Here is an 18694-nt window from a genome sequence, read left to right as displayed (position 1 = left end):
ATATAAGCTTGAATGGAGCCTAGAAGAAGGTATTCTGAAATACATTAGGTATTTTTTTGTCTAAAAGTATATATTGAGCTATATAATACAGAACACTTGGAGTTGATAGATGAAGAAATTTACCAAGAAATTTGCCTAAAGTTCTTCATGATAAAGCCAGAAGAAGAACCTCACTTCCTGATTTGTAGTTCAGTGCTCTTTTCATGATATTGTTGGGTTATTGCTCCTCTCCTGTGATTCTTTCCCAAATGAAATGTCAACTCCACATAGCATTCTGGGTGTTACTTAAATCATCCCTGAGGGATGAAGGTGAGAAATGCAAGAAGTAAAAATAAATTGTTCTTTAAGAAACCTGTAAATACTCTCAATAGTCTTGACGATACAGCAAGGGATAAAAGGCCATAAAGAATAACAGAGCTGTAATAGAATACATTTTGATCATTAAAATTACGAGAATGGCCAGACATGGTAGCACACTCTTAGAATTCCATAATCTGGAAGGCAGATGCAAAAAGATTGAGATTCAAGGTCTTCCTGGGCCACTAGCAAAAGATTGTCTCAAAGAATATTATGAAAATGGGTAAATTTTTGCTGGAGACTAAAAATATAATTCACAGGGAAAATTACAGATTATGACCTACTCAGGAGCCTGAGATCTGAGTATCTAGGTTTAAAGTCATCCCGGACAGGAAAGTCTGTGAGATTCTTATCTCCAGTAAACTACTCAGAAAAAGCTGGAAGTGACACTGTGGCTCAAGTGGTAGAGCACTAGCCTTGAACACAAAGAGGTTCAGGGACCATGCCTAGGCCCTGAGTTCAAGCCCCAGGACCAGCAGGGAAAAACAAAATGTTGCACAGACAACTCTAGGATGGTATTCTTGTCCAGCACAGCTTTTGTTGACTGGTGTTATGAATCATACTCACACAGAAGGTAGCCACAACATGGAGAAGGGATCTCCAGCCTCCCCCTTTTGTTGCCCATCATTTTTATTCATCATATGCCATTTGCTATTTATATACTTGTTTCTTGAACTGCTGGGTTGTTGTGGGTTGTTGTTTTTTTTTTTTTTTTGCCAGATTTTGTCTTAGATATTTTGCTCCTGACCCTTAGTCCAAGTCACTATTTCTATCTAGAGCCTTATTTAATACTTTCTTAGAAACTTAGAATAGTTTCTTAGAAACTTATTAAACATGTCTAGCTTGCTTATTTTTTATCATAGTTTTGCCTATTCAGTTCTACTTGCTGTTTATAGCAGGCATATTTATCTTAATGTTCTTGTCTCTCTGCATGGTTACTTCTATTACTTGTTGTTTCTCTAGCATCTCCTTGCTGCCTGGTTATATTTACCATATGTTAGATGGTGGACATCAAACTCACAGGTATAATTTGAGAACAATGCTAATGACATTTTTGACAAGAGAGAATTTTTATTTGTTTCTGAAACAATTAGGTGCATTAGTCATTCCATCCCACTTTAATCAAGGGTTGAAATAACTTACAATTCTGCTTCAGGTCATTTTGAAATCCTACTTGATTTACTTCATTTTATTCTTATTGAGTTTTTAATTTGTTTACCAGCATGGTTGGCCCAAGTTTTTAACTACTTTCTCATAAATTCTTGCTACTAGAAGTCCTTGTCCCAAATTCCGTCCTAGAATTTTGTCACATTTTAATATTTGTGAAGATTTCATTTCACAACCATCACAACTTTTTGGTGGTGGAAATAACCATTACTCTTTTTGGGTTTTTTGTTGTTGTTGTTTTGATTTTTTGCCAGTCCTGGGGCTTGAACTTAGGGCCTGAGCGTTGTCCTTGGTTTCTTTTGCTCAAGGCTAGTACTCTACCACTTGAGCCACAGCGCCACTTCTGGCTATTTTTGTTTAAGTGGTGCTGGTGAATGGAACCCATTGCTTCATGTATGCGAGGCAAGCACTCTACAACTAAGCCATATTCCCAGCCCCATAACTGTTACTCTTCCTTTTTTTTTTAACTAGTGATAGAGAACTGATAACTAAAAATAAATTTAACTCAGCATTTTTATGACACTTCTTTCAAGATTGGTAGTAGAAATTAAGTGGAAATGCTTTCTTCTCAATGAATAGGATTGCTAATACTAGGATTTCTTCAGCTAATATCATTATGTTTGTTCTAGAAATTTAGGCCTAATGATACATATGAGAAATAAAAGGAAATAAAAAAGAAAGGAAATTTGGGGCTGGTGAGGATTGGTTCTTTGGTGCAACACTTTCCTGGCATGGGCAAGGCCCTGAGTTGGGTACAAAGTCAAATGGTAATACTTGTGTTTCATCATTATTGATGTAATGGAATATAATTTATAGTTTTATTATCATATTTTTGAATGTATTACAACATTAGAAGCCTATTAAGAATCAACTTTTAGGGGTAGATGGAGAAAGGAATGATGAATGAATATAATTGTAAGACTTAATGTCCATACATAGAAATAGAGCTGGGTAACTAAAGGGGATGAGTAGGTTTGAGATAGATGTAGAAGGAGGGGGCAGAATGATAGAAAAGGTGACAGTGATCAAGATGTATTGTACTCATAAAGTGACATACTGAATTGAAACCCCTTTGTACAACAACTAGAAGATAATTAAAGAATCAGCTTTTACGTAATTTAAGCAATTTATGACTCACTTTCAGAATATTGCAAATGAAAGCAAAAATTGTATGGAATTATAATCTATTAGTGTTCATGAACATTATATGTATGTATGTATGTATGTATGTATGTATGTATGTATGTGTATAGATATACAATATATGCATATATATGGAGAGAGATTTCTTTATTTTTCTGTACTTTAGGTACACACGTTTCTCATGATAAATTAGCATCCATGAAACTACTACCTGACAACTGAATCTTACTAGCACACATACGATTCTTATCGACGTCTACTTCTATCCAAATGTAACCACTTTTCTGGATTTCTGTTTATATGACAAAACAATTTTTACCTAATTGTAGTTGTTTTAAAATTGCTGAAATCTTAATGGTTTGAAAATCAAGGTCTTTCTGCTATTACTAAGCCAACTGAGTAGAAAGTAAACACTACCAACATCTCAGGACCATTGCTGATCTCGCTCCAAGCAAAAGAATACCTTTGCTTTGTGCTCAGCTGGCATCAAAACAGAGCTTGAGCATACATACTTAATAGGCACTGGTGGGTGGAATATTTATGCAGCAATTATTTTCTTAGTTTGTAAAGGCAGCTAAGTCCACTTGGACTACAAATACCTACTATGTATTTTATGTCCAGAATATAAATGCAGTCCTCAATGAGCTGCCCCAATTCCATTCCTAGTTCTGTTATTCTCAGCTTTATTCAGCACCCCAGAGGAGCTAGCTACTTAGAACCACATACATTGCGCAATGTTTGTGACCCTCATCCATATGAGCTCTGAAATGACTATCATAATGACACACATAATCTCAGAGACTCAGATTCTGGTTTTCCCCTAGATATTTTGAGACATTTGTTGAGGAACAAATCATAAGAATAAATGTTATTCTATAGTGCACAGTGCCAGAAGTCAAGAATCCAAAGTTTAAAATGTCAGACACAAGACTTCACACACTTTGCATCTGCAATGGCTTTATTTGTAATTCAAAAAGAATGTTTTAGCTTTAAAATATGATTTTATTTTATTAGTAGTACAGGAATTTGGAGGAAAATAAAAGGGAACTGAAATGGAACAGGCAAATTCAATGAAAAAGAGAGTATAGTCTTTGAAGAAAGGTGAGATCTTAGAGGTCTGACTACATAGGTATGATGAACTACAGAAAATAGCCCAAACTGCTCTTGAAAAGGGGATTATAAAAGTGGAGGCAGCTTTAGTTTATTGCATCAGAGGAGGTGATTGGCACCTAGGGAAATGTCATTGTAACATAATAACAAGCTTATAAAGTATACTGGGATTTTTATTTATTTATTTATTTATTTTGCCAGTCCTGGGCCTTGGACTCAGGGCCTGAGCACTGTCCCTGGCTTCTTCCAGCTCAAGGCTAGCACTCTGCCACCTGAGCCACAGCGCCCCTTCTGTCTGTTTTCCATATATGTGGTGCTGGGGAATCAAACTGAGAGCTTCATGTGTAGGAGGCAAGTGCTCTTGCCACTAGGCCATATTCCCAGCCCTATACTGGGATTTTTATGCTGTGGCATTCTAGATGTACCTAACAAAAATGCTAGCTTTTTAATTGCATACAGTTAATGTTATTAATTGTACAAAGGGGTTTTATTGTGGTATTTCACACTTACATATTGTACTATTGCTCTTCTTTCCTTGTCACTTTTATTTTTCGATAGCTTTCAGTAGAATTCCTTATGCCAACTTCATACACAGACACAATGCATTTTAATATTATTTACTCCCTTCCCAATCTCTTCTTCTCACCAACTTCCCCTTCCTAAACAGTCTCACAAACATGAACATATCTAACACATATCTAACAAATTTTGGAAAGAAATTCTCTTAAAAGCAGATAGTCTTTAATGGGTAGTAACCATGTGAGTATAGAATATTTGGACAGATTTGAAAGAAGGTGACTGATAACTTGGCCTAAATTGAAATGACAGCATTTCCATGTGATTCAGTTACTGTGAGGATGAAGCTCTGCTCTCAAGTGTAAGCAACTTAGGAAATAAGGGCTGGAAGTAAGTAATAAGGCAGGGACATCTAACACAGCCTGACCCTCCACACATCTGACACATCTAACACTCTACCCTCTGAGACAGAACCTAAGGAAATTTATGCAAAGCAGTTACTCAGGTCTTAGGAACAATTCCATGTGTGGTTGAGAAAGAACAGAATCAATTTAAGGAGCAAGCTAAACTATTTTGAGCCTTTTCAGAATATAAGAACAGATAGAAATAAAGCATCAGAAACCATCCCTGTTGCAGAAAAGTGCCCAAGAAAAAGCTGTTGATGCAAGTTTAGAAAACTTGGAAGCAGAAGAGAGGTGGCCTGCAGAGAGCGACCCTCCAGCAGAACTGGGTGAGGGAGAGCAGGCAAGTTGGACATGCCTGAGACATTTCAGAGCAAGACAGGAATGGTCCCTGTGCAGCAGGCTTGCATCTGCAAAGTCTCGTCTTCTAATCAAAGACAGAAAATGCAAAATTGGGCTTTCTTTCCTTTCACATTAATTAAACAAAGTCTCCTTAGGAAAGACTTGATACTTTGCTGGTTTTAGGCCATGAACAAGTAGCAGTGACCACATCAGAGTCTCAGGCAGTAGAAATTAACCTCCTTCGCACCTAGAATATTCCATGATTTCCACTGCACATTGTTTTCTAGTTCTAGGGATACTTTTTTAAAAGCTGCATTTTTATTTAAGTAGTTACACAAAGGGATTATCACTCAACAAATCAGTTTATAAATACAATGCATCTTGACCAATGTCACTCCTTTAGTCATTTTCCCTCATCCCTCCCAATCCAGCCCCTCCCCTCAAGTTTATAGAATATGCATTATATTCCTCCTCCCTCTCCCATACTTTTGTTTGTTTGCTTGTTTTGTTTTTTATTGTTGCTGTTATTGTTGATTTTACTGGAGGCAATCACTGTGGAGCTAGGATTTCTAGAACTGGAACTATTCTAATAATTTTATGTTCTCAATTAACTCTGTGCTTTCTAGGTAGTGGGTCTAGTAAGTAAAAGAAAATCCCTTCTGGTATCTTTGTTCCGTTCCTATGGAGCAAAGCAGAGTAGTGCAACTGGGGCCTATACCAGAAGGACAGGAAAGATGTTCAGGAAAAAGGAATCTAATCTCTTTATTTTACTGTAATCTATAGGTCAGGCCTCTGTATCAATTGGATTTGAATCTTTGCTGAGCACCTCATAGGGGAGAGTTGACCTCCATTCACATTCTACTTTGGGTATTGTGTATGATGTTCATGCTGGAGAAGGGCTGGGCTTCCTCTGGATTACACTCTATGGTCTAGTAAAATGTAGCGGATGGTGAGGCTGGACATGCTTTAGGATGAGAATCAAAACAGGGCAAACATGTTTAGAGCCCACAGAGATCCAGAATAATTTAGTGTACTCTTCTCTCTTAAATTATGTTCTTCGTGGGGGAAAAAGCTGTACTGGGCCAAGGGAATCGTGGTTGGTATTTATAGGAAGACTTATAAACCTGGGAGAGAAATGTCCTGAGACCCATCTTCTCTGGGGGAGTGAGGTAAACCCTTCATTGGCTATTTCCTTGCTGAACAACAGAGGAGAAGAGAAAGGAAGACAGGGAGTCAAGTGTGTATGTGGGGATTTAGCCCTACTCCTCACTACTGAAATATGGAGTGGGGACTGAATGCCTACTCCCCACTACCCAAATACGGGGTGAGGACTTAGTCCAGCTCCCCACTATTCAAATATAACATGGGGAGTTATCCCTGCTCCTTACTATTCCACACACAGGGTGGGAACTTATTCCCTCCTCCCCATTTTTCCATGACGAGGATGTGGGGGAAAAGAAAGTACTCTGATCTCCATATGTAATGGTATAGGGCATTGCTGCTGCCTTCCTCTGCTTCCTTGTCTCCTTTCAGGATTCACGGGAGGGGTTCTGGGAGGTCAATTTGGGGAAAGTACAAATCCTGATCAGTTTTGCTCTCTGTGGGTTTTCTCTTTTTTACTTTTCATTCTCTTTGTATGAGCCTTTATGGAACAAACACAGGAGGAAGCTTGCCATGTTTGAGCTGTGTCTGGAGCAGAGAGGACCTGTGGTCGTAGAAGGAATTAAATTCAAGTCAACATGAACTGTCTTAGAAACCTAAACCTGATCATTATCCTCATCAGACTTCATTATCACTAACAAAGTTCAGTTTGGATATTCATCTTCCTGACTCAAGGAAAGTATAGACATAAGAGTATGATTGTCATCCCTACAACTCCCACAGGGAGAGGTACCAGCAGATGTGCCAGAGATAGTGCAAGTGAGATCATCCCAGCGAGCTGGGAGAGCCCTTCATGGCCTTCAGCACAGAGACAAAAATCACTAAAAGCAGAATAGAATAGGAGCAGGGTTAGTGGCCATGCCTATAATCCAAGCTACTTGGGAGGCAGAGATTGAGAAGATTACAGTTTGAGGCCAGCCCAGGCAACTCCCAACTCAACTGACAATCTTGGCATGGTATGTTCATTTGCAATTATAAGCTCAACTTCACAGGGAACTATAGGTAGAAGGACCAAAGTCTGAGTGGCTTTGAGAGGCGCTATCCAAAAAATAATTAAAGGTAAAAGGACTAGGGGTATGGCTCAACTGTCAGAGCACCTGCCCAGAATACTTAAAATCCTAAGTTTAAATATGAGTACCACCAAAGAAAACAAAAGGTGACTTGTGACATGCAACTCTTTTTTTTTCCTGAAGCAAGGTGCCATAAATGCTCACAAGGGCTGAGAGTGGCAGAAGGTTGGCATCTGGATGTTTTGTGATGATGGCTGGGGTTCAGGGGGACTCAGTCCCTTCAGGATTGGAACTTGTTATGCACAGTATGAACAGGCCATACCTGTAAGGAAACTATTGTTTCTTCTTTTTAAGAGAAGTATTGTTATAGAAGAGTCTTTAAATTTTTAAATAGTAGCCTCAGTTGAGTGTACTGTATGGTGTGTGTGTGTGTGTGTGTGTGTGTGTGTGTGTGTGTGTGTGTTCTTGTACTAAAACTGATATTTCTTGTTGGAGATCTGCCCCGTGCCTTTAAATTAGATTTCTTTATTAGGGAATTATTTTATCCCATTTGGTCAAAGAAGCTCAGCATGGTGTCTGCTTGCTGTGCTTAAACTTTGGATTTAAGGGTTTATCATGTTCTACCCTAGACCACATGTAGGTTTATGACTCCAGTGTCATGAGACTTGATTGGATCACAGGAAACACATATGGTGAAATGTGCCATGTCAACATTCTGTCAATTACGCCTGCAAACTTGCGCCAGGGAAAGTGATTTTTGCCTCCTAAAGACATATGAGCCAGAAAGAAGCTCTTTGATTCCTTGTTTTATGTGACATTCTGTCTGCAATTAGCAGGCTTCCAGATGTTCATGAATTTTATATTCAACTTATATAGTCATTTATGAGTCCCACCAGACACAGGGTGGTTTATATTCTAGAAACTCAATTGAAAAACATGTCTTGTATCTTGAACTTGAGATAGCTAAATATTTCATGGTGTAACTTCTAATTATATGTATTCGTTAAAATTAGAAGACTTTTTTATCTTAGTAAGTTTGAAATTTGGCCACATTTATTGAGCAAAAATTTGCAAAAAAAAAAAATATTGGAGTTTTTTGCATCTGCCATAGGTCACTGACAGGATCTCTGAGGAGGCTTTACTTGTGACTTTCAAATTCATTGCTTTGAAATCACTTTTCACTAGACTGGGAGATGCTCTAGAAAGCCTTACAACATTAGAACAGGACCTTCACGTAATAAGTATTTATGAAATTTCCTTCATTTGTGCAAATTCACTCAGTCTTAAAATAAGACAAAGGTATTTATAGATTATCCACCAAGCCATGTAAGTGATTTTTAAGATACATAGTCTATCATCAGCACTCATATTTTGCAATGCAGGAGTCCTTTGGTTTTAGCACTCAAGTCTCACTGCTGACCTTGTTTAAAACTGAAGCTGTTTAATTAGGATGAACTAAGGCAGAAAAGCAGTCAAATGACCCAACTCCATTGAAGCAGTTTTATTTAATATACAGTTTTAGTACACCAACATCAAGAGTCATGTGAACTTTTACCTTTGGTAGCCTCAGATGCATAAAAGCATAACTTTAGAAGCATATCAAAGATAATATGTTTCAGTTTCATAAGTTCTTTGTAGATGAGAGGCTACCTTTACAGGGACAGAGAACTAAATCCTTAGAATGCAGGCTGATTCTTCTAAGGAAAGAGACACATTTTCTGTACAATAAATAAAGTTTACATTGTGTCCCTTTCATCTATTAGTTCTAGCTCTTCCCTTCGGGTGAGGGTAGTATAAATTTAATTCCTATAATCCCAGCACTCAATATTAACTAAGGTAGAAACTTCATGAATTCAAGGGAAGCCTGGGCTGCATAGCAAGAACTTGTCTCAAAGGGAAAACAAAAGAATAATTTCACTTTACAATTATATCATCAATGAGACAGTCTAATAGTCAGAGACATACTTAGTAGGGCTAAGAGTGCATGCATTTCAAGGACTGAGGTAGAAGGAGGAGGATGAAACACATTACTCCTTTGAGGAATGGCTCATTGTATGATGTGTATATAATGTTTTTTTAACTGTTACTCCTGCAAAAATATATACATACATATTCTATAGCTTGTTCTATTCTGCCTTCTTTCTCTCCCCAGCTCTCTTCCTCATTCTCCCTTCCCATCTCCCTGATACTTGGAATAAGAACAGCCTTACAAGAACCACTAATGTGCACTAAATTCTTATACTCCAAGTGCATATCTATCTGACCACTTCATGTATATTATTCATTTAGTTCTTAAGGCAACTCTGTAAAGTAGCAATTATTACAATTGTTATTTTTGATAGAAAAGTGAATTAGAGAAAAGTTTGGTGATTTTTTTTCCCTCTCCCTTTCAACAGTTGACTACTTAAATTACTACTGAAAAAAATAGCTTGGAATTCCCAGTAATAACATCAACTTTTACTATCTTAGGTTCAATGTTTACTATCTTAGCCTGTAAAATCAGCATCACACAAATACTGCAAAAATTCATGCTTTCACTTCCTAGAGGACTGTGGCAACCTGGAAATATTCATCCAGTCAGGGTTCTCTGTAGAATGCCTACAAAATAATAATGATTCTTTGATTAGTAAAGCATCTTCCTTTGCACAATGTGTGCTAGTCACAACTTTACAACTTTAGGCTTTTATTTAAAGCCTTTGATTTTACTGTTCTTCATTAGTGCTATTAGTGACCAAGTGCCCAGTACTATGATTTTTAAATTGTATATTTCATTTCTGGCCCAAACTGCTATACTTTGCTGTAATGTGAACTGGAGTTCATGCCAGTGACGCTCTTTAAACACAGTCTGGATATTTAGAACTAACTCATATCCAGAGTTAATTTATTCACTCATAAACCTCTTATGAAATGCCTACTGAAGTACAAGGATGAATAATCTCTGCATCAAAGCACTCAGAGAAAAGATTATCAGGAATATTTTAGTAGTCAAGTGAAGTTTGATGTGTTGGCTTACTATAATAAGAGACTACAAACTGCAGAGAACGATGAGTCTCATCATTATACAGTATCATGAATGCTTTTGTATAGATAGGATATGGGCTCCAGTCAGGTGACTTTTGAGGCAGATTCAAGAAAACAAGTTTTCTCTGGTTTGAGTGCTATTTGGGAGCAACCTCGCTATATAATTATCTATTTTAATGACTCATAGAGAATGTGGGAAGAATAAATGTGAGGGTAAACCTGCACTTGGCAAAGAAGCAGTCATTTCTCATGTTAGCTGAAAGAAAGGATGCTTGCTATTTTTGTTGCTTGTGCTGTACTCTTGTTTGTGTTTATGTTCTCACAACAATCAAACAGTGCTTTTGGCCTCATTTGATTATATTTGTAGAACTAAGAGCATTCTCACCAGCACTTGTTAGCATTAGTCTTTTGATAATGACTACCCTTACTGGAGGAGATGATTTCTCAAGGTGGTTTGACTCTCACTTCCCTGATGATTAGTAAGTTTGAGGATATTTTTTATAAACACGTTGAGGATTTTTAGGATAGCTCAATACTATATTGCTTCCTTTACTGTAGAAAAGCTGTCTAGCATTTTGGGAGTTTTTTTATTATTTGTTTTGGGGTTGTTTGTGTTTGTTTTTTGCTGATCCTGGGGCTTGAACTTGGCCTGTGTGCTGTTCTTGAGCTTCTTTTGCTCAAGGTTAGTGCTCTACCACTTGAGCCAAAGCACCACTTCTGGCCTTTTCTGAGTATTCTATTAGAGATAAGAGCCTCATGGACTTTCCTATTGGGGCTGGTTTCAAACAGTGATCCTCAGATCGCAGACTCCTGAGTAGCCAGGATTACAGGCATAAGCCAACAGCACCTAGCAGCTTTCTAGCTTTATGTAATCCCATTTGTCATATTTTTATCTGTGCTTTTGATATCTCTTCCAAAAAATATTCAGTGAATTATCACACATTTCCATCAAGTAGTTTTGTTTTAATCTTCCTTTAAGCCTGTAATGCAATTTGGGGGTTTTCTTTTTGTAACTGGTGAAAACTAGTGGCCTAGTTTGATTCATCTGTTTTGACCAAATATTGAACTATACCAGCACCATTTGCTGAAACAGACATCATTTCTCCAATGCAAATTACAAATGACTTTTATTACATAATAGTATGTTCCTTCTGCACTACTTTGGTCAGCATTTTCATCATAAAGAGATGTAGGGCTCAAATATAATGATTTATATATATTGAACCATCCTTGCATCCCTAGTATGATGGATTGATTTGGTTTGCCAGTATTTTTTTCAGTTGTGGGGCTTGAACTCAAGGCCTGGGTACTGTCCCTGAGTTCTTTTTGCTCAAGGCTAACACTCCGTCACTTTGAGCCACAGCACCACTTCTAATTGTTAATTGGAAATAAGAGGCTCATGCACTTTCCTATCCGAGCTGGCTTCAAACTGCAATCCTCAGATCTCAGTCTCCTATGTAGCTTGAATTGCAGGTGTGAGCCACCAGTGCCTGGCAAATTTGCTAGTATTTTATTGAGGACATTTATCCTCACTGAAAATATTGACCTACATATTTATTTTCTTTTTCTTTTGTAACTTTATATCATTGTAGTTTCAGGGTAATACAGGTGTGAGTGAATGTATTTAAAAGAATTGTTTTCTATTTCCTGAAGTTAATTCAGGAGAATTATTTCTTCCTTGAATGTTTGGTAGAATTCAGCAGTGAAGCTGTCTAGTCCTGGGTTTTTCTTTGATGGAAGTCTTCATATTAATGATTCAGTCTCATTATCTGATAATGGTCTGTTGAGGTTTTCAGTTTCTTTATGATCCAGTCTTTGCAATGGATTGTATCTAGATAAATCAGATTTGCTGGCATATGATTTTCCATAATAACCTCTAGATAATTTTTATTCCTGTGATGTCAGTCATAAAATCTCCCTTTTCATACCTTTTTTGTCTTTTCTCTTTTTCCTAGTTGTGTAGAGTTACGATTTAAATCTAAAATGCCCTTCAAAAGCTCATGTATTAAAGGTTTGGCTGATAGCTGATAGGCTTTGGGGAAGTGGTTGATCCTGAGAGCTCTGACCCAATCAGTGGATTGATCCCTTGATGAATTCACAATATGATGGCATCATTGGGAGGTGGAGCCTGCTTGGCCCCACTGTCAGATGACAAGACTAAGCCCTGTACTGTCTATAATGTATGCCCAATTTCTAATCATACAGTGCACGGATCCCTGCTCTGCCCCACACTTGGAAGACCATGGTGGAGGCAGTTACCCACATGACCTAACAGGGCTCCAGTGGTTCAGACTGTGGAACTGGATGGTAATAAAGTTCATGGGGCTCTGCCCAGCTCTGTGTTTCATGGTGGTGATCTCATTTGTAAACTACTAGAGTCAAGTGGATAGATTTATTTGTTGATTAAATAGTATCTTCAGGCAAGGTGTGGAAAAGAAGATTTATTACATACAGTGTTTGCATGTTAGACTGAGTATTGGTCCACGCATCCTCCTTTATGCTATTGGTTTCTGTCTACTTCTCTCTTCATGGTTCTCTCTTCTCCCTGGAAGGGAGGAAATAAGTGAGGCACAAGAGGAAGAGACCAGAAGTGACAGGAGCTCAGCTGTTCAGCTACCTCTTTTAATCTCAAACCTTAAGGTCATGCTTTCACGGTGAGTTCATTTTCAGACTCTCTACAGCAAAATGGAGGTTCTAGAACTTTTCTAGATTTCCTGAGACCTCACTTCCACACTTCCCTCCTCCTCACCCCCCGCCACTGTCCATGGACCAGTGATCCAAATTCAGACTGAAGACTCACAGACACAAACCTCTGATTTACTGGGCCTCATCCTCTCCAAGCCAGTCCCTGCCCGAAGTTATGTTGAATATCTTTCTCCCCTCTCTTAGTCCTTCTTAAAATTGAGATACCAAGAAAGTTCCCAGGCAATACTCTTCCCCCTTCTCATTTCAGTAAAGGAGCCCCAGGTGTAACAAAGTTGGCTCAGCAGCTGAACCACCTGGTAACTCTGCCCTGCAGCCTTCCTTTCCATTCCTGGAGTGGCAGACAAGCCTTACCTCTCCCAAGAGAAGGCCTCCCCAACTTCCAGGATCTTCTGGCCCATCATTCTCACTTGCTGTGTGAAAGGGGAGGGGGGAAGACACTTCTTAGCTAGCAAAAAAGGGAGTTAGACTGCTCCTAACCAATTGCCTGATCATTCTACAGGAGCTGCAAAGCTCAAGTCACACCAGGACATACAGTCATATAAGGTGCCTGAGCAGAAGCAGAGTTAATTCTGGCATCTTTCCTTCCCCACACTAGGGATTTCCCGTTTCCCCCTCACGGAGGCCTAAGCCTAGATCAGAGGGAGGGTACTGGCTTGGAAAAGGCACTGGCCCCTCAATATGCCCAGCCCCTGCTCACTTCCTGTCCTTTGGAGAGTGAAACACACATCCCGGGCATTGGCTCCATGATCTCTTCAGTCCAACGTCTTCCCTTGTGGGCCGCTCCTCCTCATTCGCCTCTTCTGGTCTGTATTCTTCCTCCTCCTCCTCTTCTTCCTCTTGGGTGCTCTCTGATTCCATATTTTCTATCAGGTGAGTCATGGTGAGATGGAAGACGTGGCAGCTGAAGCCCTCCCTGACCCCATATTGCACATGTTCTCGAAGGGTCTCCATGGTGGCAAAAACACGACAGCAGGCCATGCACCTAAAGCCATTCTCCATTGTCACCAGCCAGTCGGGTGTCTTGGCCCTGGGTCTTTCCTCTATTACAGGTGATCCTGGAGTACTGTCTGAGTCTGCTCTCTCCTCATAGTCTTTCTCCTCCCCACCGGCCTCGCTGTCAGACAGGAGGTTCCTGGTGGACACATCAGAGGGCGGAGTGCCCACCCGCACACTCCCCAGAAGCATTGCTTCTTCCATCCTGGGCTGCTTTTCTAGGGTCTCTGAGGTCTCTTCTCTCTCCCAAGAGACAGCCACACCTTTTATCATTTGTACCTGCATGTAGTATATTTTCATGCCCTTTTCCTCTTTGCTTAAAGGCATGGAAGACACACAGGTCTGGTAGGACGAATGGGATGAAGAGACATTCTGTGAATGAGCACGAATCTCTCCTTGCTCCTGAGCCTGGGCTGCAGGTGACCTGGCCTGGGGACTTTCTTTTTGTACTCTCTGGCATCCTGTAGAAGGAAATTACAAGCATGAGAAGATGACCAGAGCCCCAGGCAGCTAAGGGGGTGCGCGTATCCCTGTGTGCTGTGCAGAGGCTGGTGTGATGTGGTTGTATCATGATCTTGATACTTGTCGATTGTGTTGTGGTGACATTTGTGTGTGTGAGGATATTGATACTAGGAGTGTGGACTGTGGTTTTCAGGTCTGTGGACTGCGTGGAACAGGGTTGATATCTTGTGACCCATTCGTGTGTTGTTTGTGGAATGTGGGGGTATGGTACAGAATAGCATAGTATCACACATTTGAGTGTTGTTGTGTGTGCCGAGACTAGATACACCTGTGTGGAATATCATCACTTGTTAGCTGCACAGCTAAAGACCTGATATGACAGAGTCCTTTTGTCCTTTTCTAGTAGTCAAAGACAAAGGCAGAATAGAGTTCCTGCAAAGGTGCATAGTCTGGCCACTTGGCCTGGCATTCCAGTCCAGATCCTTCCTGGCCTCTTCCCCTGACGCCCCACCATGATCAAGCCAGGGCTCCTGGTCTCCCACACCAAGCTTCCGTCCATATTCCTTTACAGCTCTGAGCCCTATCCCGACTCCTCCACAGAGAACTGACCACTTCCAACTGTCCTGGGCCTCCTCTCATCCTTGTGCTCGAATCTACATGCCTCCCGCACTACACAAGGAGCCACACACCCAATGTGTCTCACACCCGAGAAGCCTTGCACCCTTACTACCATGGCAGAGCTTGCATGGAGAAGAAACACAGGAGAAGTATTCAGAGGCAGAGGAGACCTCCCCTACCCCTGGGCTCCAGACTTTGGCCATTGCAGTGGGTCCAGGCTGGGGGCCATCCTCTTGTGTCTTTGAAATTCCTGAAAAAAGGACAAAAGGCACTTGTGGAGTGGGCATGCTTGCACATTGTTCACTTATCCAGCAAGGGTTTACTGAGCATCTGACATGCATGCCATGTGCGAGTGAGGCTCATAGGCTACTAGTGGATGCGCCAGTATGTAATCATAGTCAAAAGCCTTTGTGTTAGCGTCTTGCTAGAAAGGTAGGACTGAGCATGCGTGGCTCACATGGAAACCTTTGATAAGCATGGGATGAGTGCGGTGAATAGAATGGAAGTGCTCGTCTGGGTCTGTGGAGAGTTGTGTGTGTGCTCTGTATTTACAACTTGGGATTGACAAATATATAACAATTTGTGATGTGCACTCATTAACTCCATTAATTAAATCAGCATTTAGTAAGCAGCTACTACATATTAGGCAGTATTCCCTACTCTGTGTTCTGGGATATTAGGCCAGGTGAAATCCACCTTCTAACTGGACCTTGTAGTTTAATCTGGAAAGGCAGGCATTAAGCAGAAATGTAAGTATATGATAGGTCAACTCCTAGCTCCCAGATGAAACAAACAAAAATACCTGAGTCCTATTTCAAATTGAATTTCAGACAAATGACAAATGATTTTAGAACCAGTATATCCCATGCAATAATCAGGACAAACTCATCTTAAAAAAATCATTTGTGGTTTATCTGTAATTTGTTAGCAGGAGAGTGTGTGTGTGTGTGTGTGTGTGTGTGTGTGTGTGTGTGTAAAATGGTAGTACTAGGCTTGAACTTAGAGCTTGGTGCTTCTCTACAACCTGTTACATGACCCTGCACCTTTGGCTTTAATTACTTTTTCTGGTGGTGCCTTGTGTTTTATCTCCTCCCCTCCACGCCCCCCCCCCAACCAGGCTAGCCTAGGACCTTGATCCTCCTACCTATGCTGCCCATGTAGCAGGTGTATACTAGTATGCTCAATTTTTTTTGTTCAGATAGGATCTCACTAACCCTTTGCCCAGGATGGCCTTGAACCATGATTCTCCTGATTATCTTCTGAGTATCTGAGGTTACAGTCAGTCATTAGCTATCATGCCCAGCCTGGGAATTCTCTATTTTAGGAAGTGGAAGTGAATCTTTACATCATTTGTGCATTGTACAGATTGGTCCTGATGTTGCTGCCCATTGTCATAGATGTGGCATGTTAGGACATTTGACTCATTATAGAGGTATTTAGTGACAGAAAATAGTTGAGAGTGCACACACACACACCTCCAGAGTTTAGTGAAAAGAGAACTGTGTCAGCCATGGGCTTCCAGCACCCTGGAAGTTTGCCCACCCTCCACGCCTCTCTGGCCCAGGTCACCCTGTATTCTTCAGAGCCTGGGTGCTATAGAAAGTACTGGGCTGTAACTTGAGCAGAAGCCTCCAGCTGGCTCTCTGGGCAGGCTCCATTCTGCATGAGCACCCACCTTTTTTGTTTACATCTAATATATGCTGTTAGCATGCAGCCTAGGCAGTGAGTTGACAGCTCAGTGTTCTCTGATTCCCTCACATTCCTGATAATTCTTGCCTCATCTATTAGATCACATTCTCTGTGAAGTACCACACATGTACTCTTTTTCAGTTCCTCAAAGAAACCCCAAATCTGTGCATTCACAAACTCTGATAGGCCAGTAGGTGAATTTTTTCTGCTGAAGGTATAAAATCTCCATGCTTTCAGTACAAAGCCATCCCTGGACCACCTTCAGTATACCTTCTTAAAAGCATGTCATGTGTCAAGGAATTTCTCAACAAGGTCTTCATTCACTAGCCTACTCTTTTCTACCTCCCTGCAAGGGACAGGGTAACTCAGATTTCTTCTTCACAGTGCTCATTCAGTGGCCCTAGGCAAATAGCAAACCCAGAGAACAAGAGAGGCAACTTGGAAAAGCTGCATCTCTAAGTTGGGTAGGTGTGTCCCTGGCCTTTCTGGGGTCCAGAGCCTCAGGGGCCAGCCCCTGGAAGAAGTTTGCAGCCCAAGAAGTCCGGCTTCCTGTCTTCCAGGGGCATTTGGATTTTCTGTGCAATCTCATACCCTAGGGATCAACAGCATGGACAATACCAGGCCCCTCTCCGACTCAAAGTGCCCATTCTGCTCAATCCTGCCTTCCTAAGGCAAGGGGCTGCCCGGTGCCCCTGTTCCCAGAAAGGCTGCCCAGCACATACCTCCTCCCTTCTCATGAGCTTCCTGGGGCTCTTCGTTTTCCAGGTGTTTTCTCTTTTGTCTTCGTTTCATTAGTACCAGCTACAAAAGTCTCTTAGAAGATGTTTAGTGTGGTGTCTGCCTCCCCTTCTTCCTACAGATTGGGCCCTTCTTGACTCTCAGAAAGTCTGTTGAAATGATTCTATACAAATAAAAATAACCAGGCCTCCAGAGGGCTGAAGAGCTCAGACCACTTTGTGAACCAGCCACCTGCCCAGAGCTCAGTACAGTCAGTGCAGGGCTGTTAAGGTTCAAAGGTCACCAGGCCCACAGCAGGGTTCTCTGATCTCATGATGACATCACAGAATTCTGAGAGCCTCAGTCCAATGTGGCCCCAGCAGCTACAGACAGAAACCAGCTCCCCACCTCACCCTTCAAGAACAATCCCTTTACCCAGTGGAACCTCTCTAATGAATTCAACTCTCTCATCTTTCAAATGTGGCAGAATATTTTTAGATGTTAACATGTTTCTGCTTAACTTCTTCTTTTCTCCTTTTATTTCACCCTTTCCTTTCTGCCCTCAAGCTGGAAGCGGGCTTGGTATTCATTACTTAGAGCAAAGGTAGGGCTGGATGGAAGCAGCAATAGCTTGCTGACAATCTTGACTTTTATTTCTAGAACGCAAGACATCAGAAAGAGAATATTGCAGCAGAAATATAATAAAAACAGGAAACTTTGAGATTATGTACTGACTCTCTCCTTACCCTACTAGAAGGGCCTCGATGCTTAGGTTAGGGATTCTGTTCATTCTGTGGGGAGTACAAGAAAGGGTCCTTGAGACTTAACTAGAAAGATAGGTGTACAAAATTCCAGGAGGAGATGGCTGCACTGTGATTATAAGCAGAATAATGGCAGCCTATCCCGTTCATAACAGAAAAGCCACCAAGCCCACAGGATCTGTGGCAACCCAACTGGTAGACAGCTAAACGAAAGTTGAGTGACCTAATAAGCTACCTTCCAAACAATAGTCCTCCACGGTTTCCAAAGAGGGACAGGTGAGATGCAGATAGAATAGCAGCAAGACCAAGGGTTAACTTAAAGAGAGCCAGGTTTTCAGGAATAACCAAGTGCTTTTGCTTTGCTTGGGAGAACATGGTTTGAGACACTGTAAGAATCGTTTGTTGCTAATGGCAAGCTAACGTTTGGAAAGCATTGCTGAAAACCACCGAGAAAGTAAGTGGGACTCTGAGCAAGACAAGGCAAAACTCATCGCCACTCATTTTCAGCTCAGTGTCAAAT

General features: G+C 40.8%; 1 protein-coding gene across 1 annotated transcript; it reads right to left on the bottom strand.

Annotated features, from left to right (window-relative positions):
- Positions 1–12655: 12655 nt before the first annotated feature.
- Positions 12656–17683, bottom strand: Fam170a (family with sequence similarity 170 member A). Its single transcript, XM_048334214.1, has 4 exons — positions 17419–17683; positions 15117–15257; positions 13632–14388; positions 12656–12773 (listed from the first exon to the last, which is right to left on the bottom strand). The coding sequence occupies exons 1-4, from the start codon at positions 17486–17488 to the stop codon at positions 12755–12757; spliced, it is 987 nt and encodes a 328-aa protein (XP_048190171.1). The 5' UTR covers positions 17489–17683; the 3' UTR covers positions 12656–12754.
- Positions 17684–18694: the final 1011 nt, after the last annotated feature.

The sequence above is a fragment of the Perognathus longimembris genome, chromosome 25 (genome assembly GCF_023159225.1).
Source record: "Perognathus longimembris pacificus isolate PPM17 chromosome 25, ASM2315922v1, whole genome shotgun sequence".
Classification (NCBI taxonomy): Eukaryota; Metazoa; Chordata; class Mammalia; order Rodentia; family Heteromyidae; genus Perognathus; species Perognathus longimembris.
Note: the sequence above shows the minus strand (reverse complement) of the source record. Positions and strands in the feature narration are given on the sequence as shown.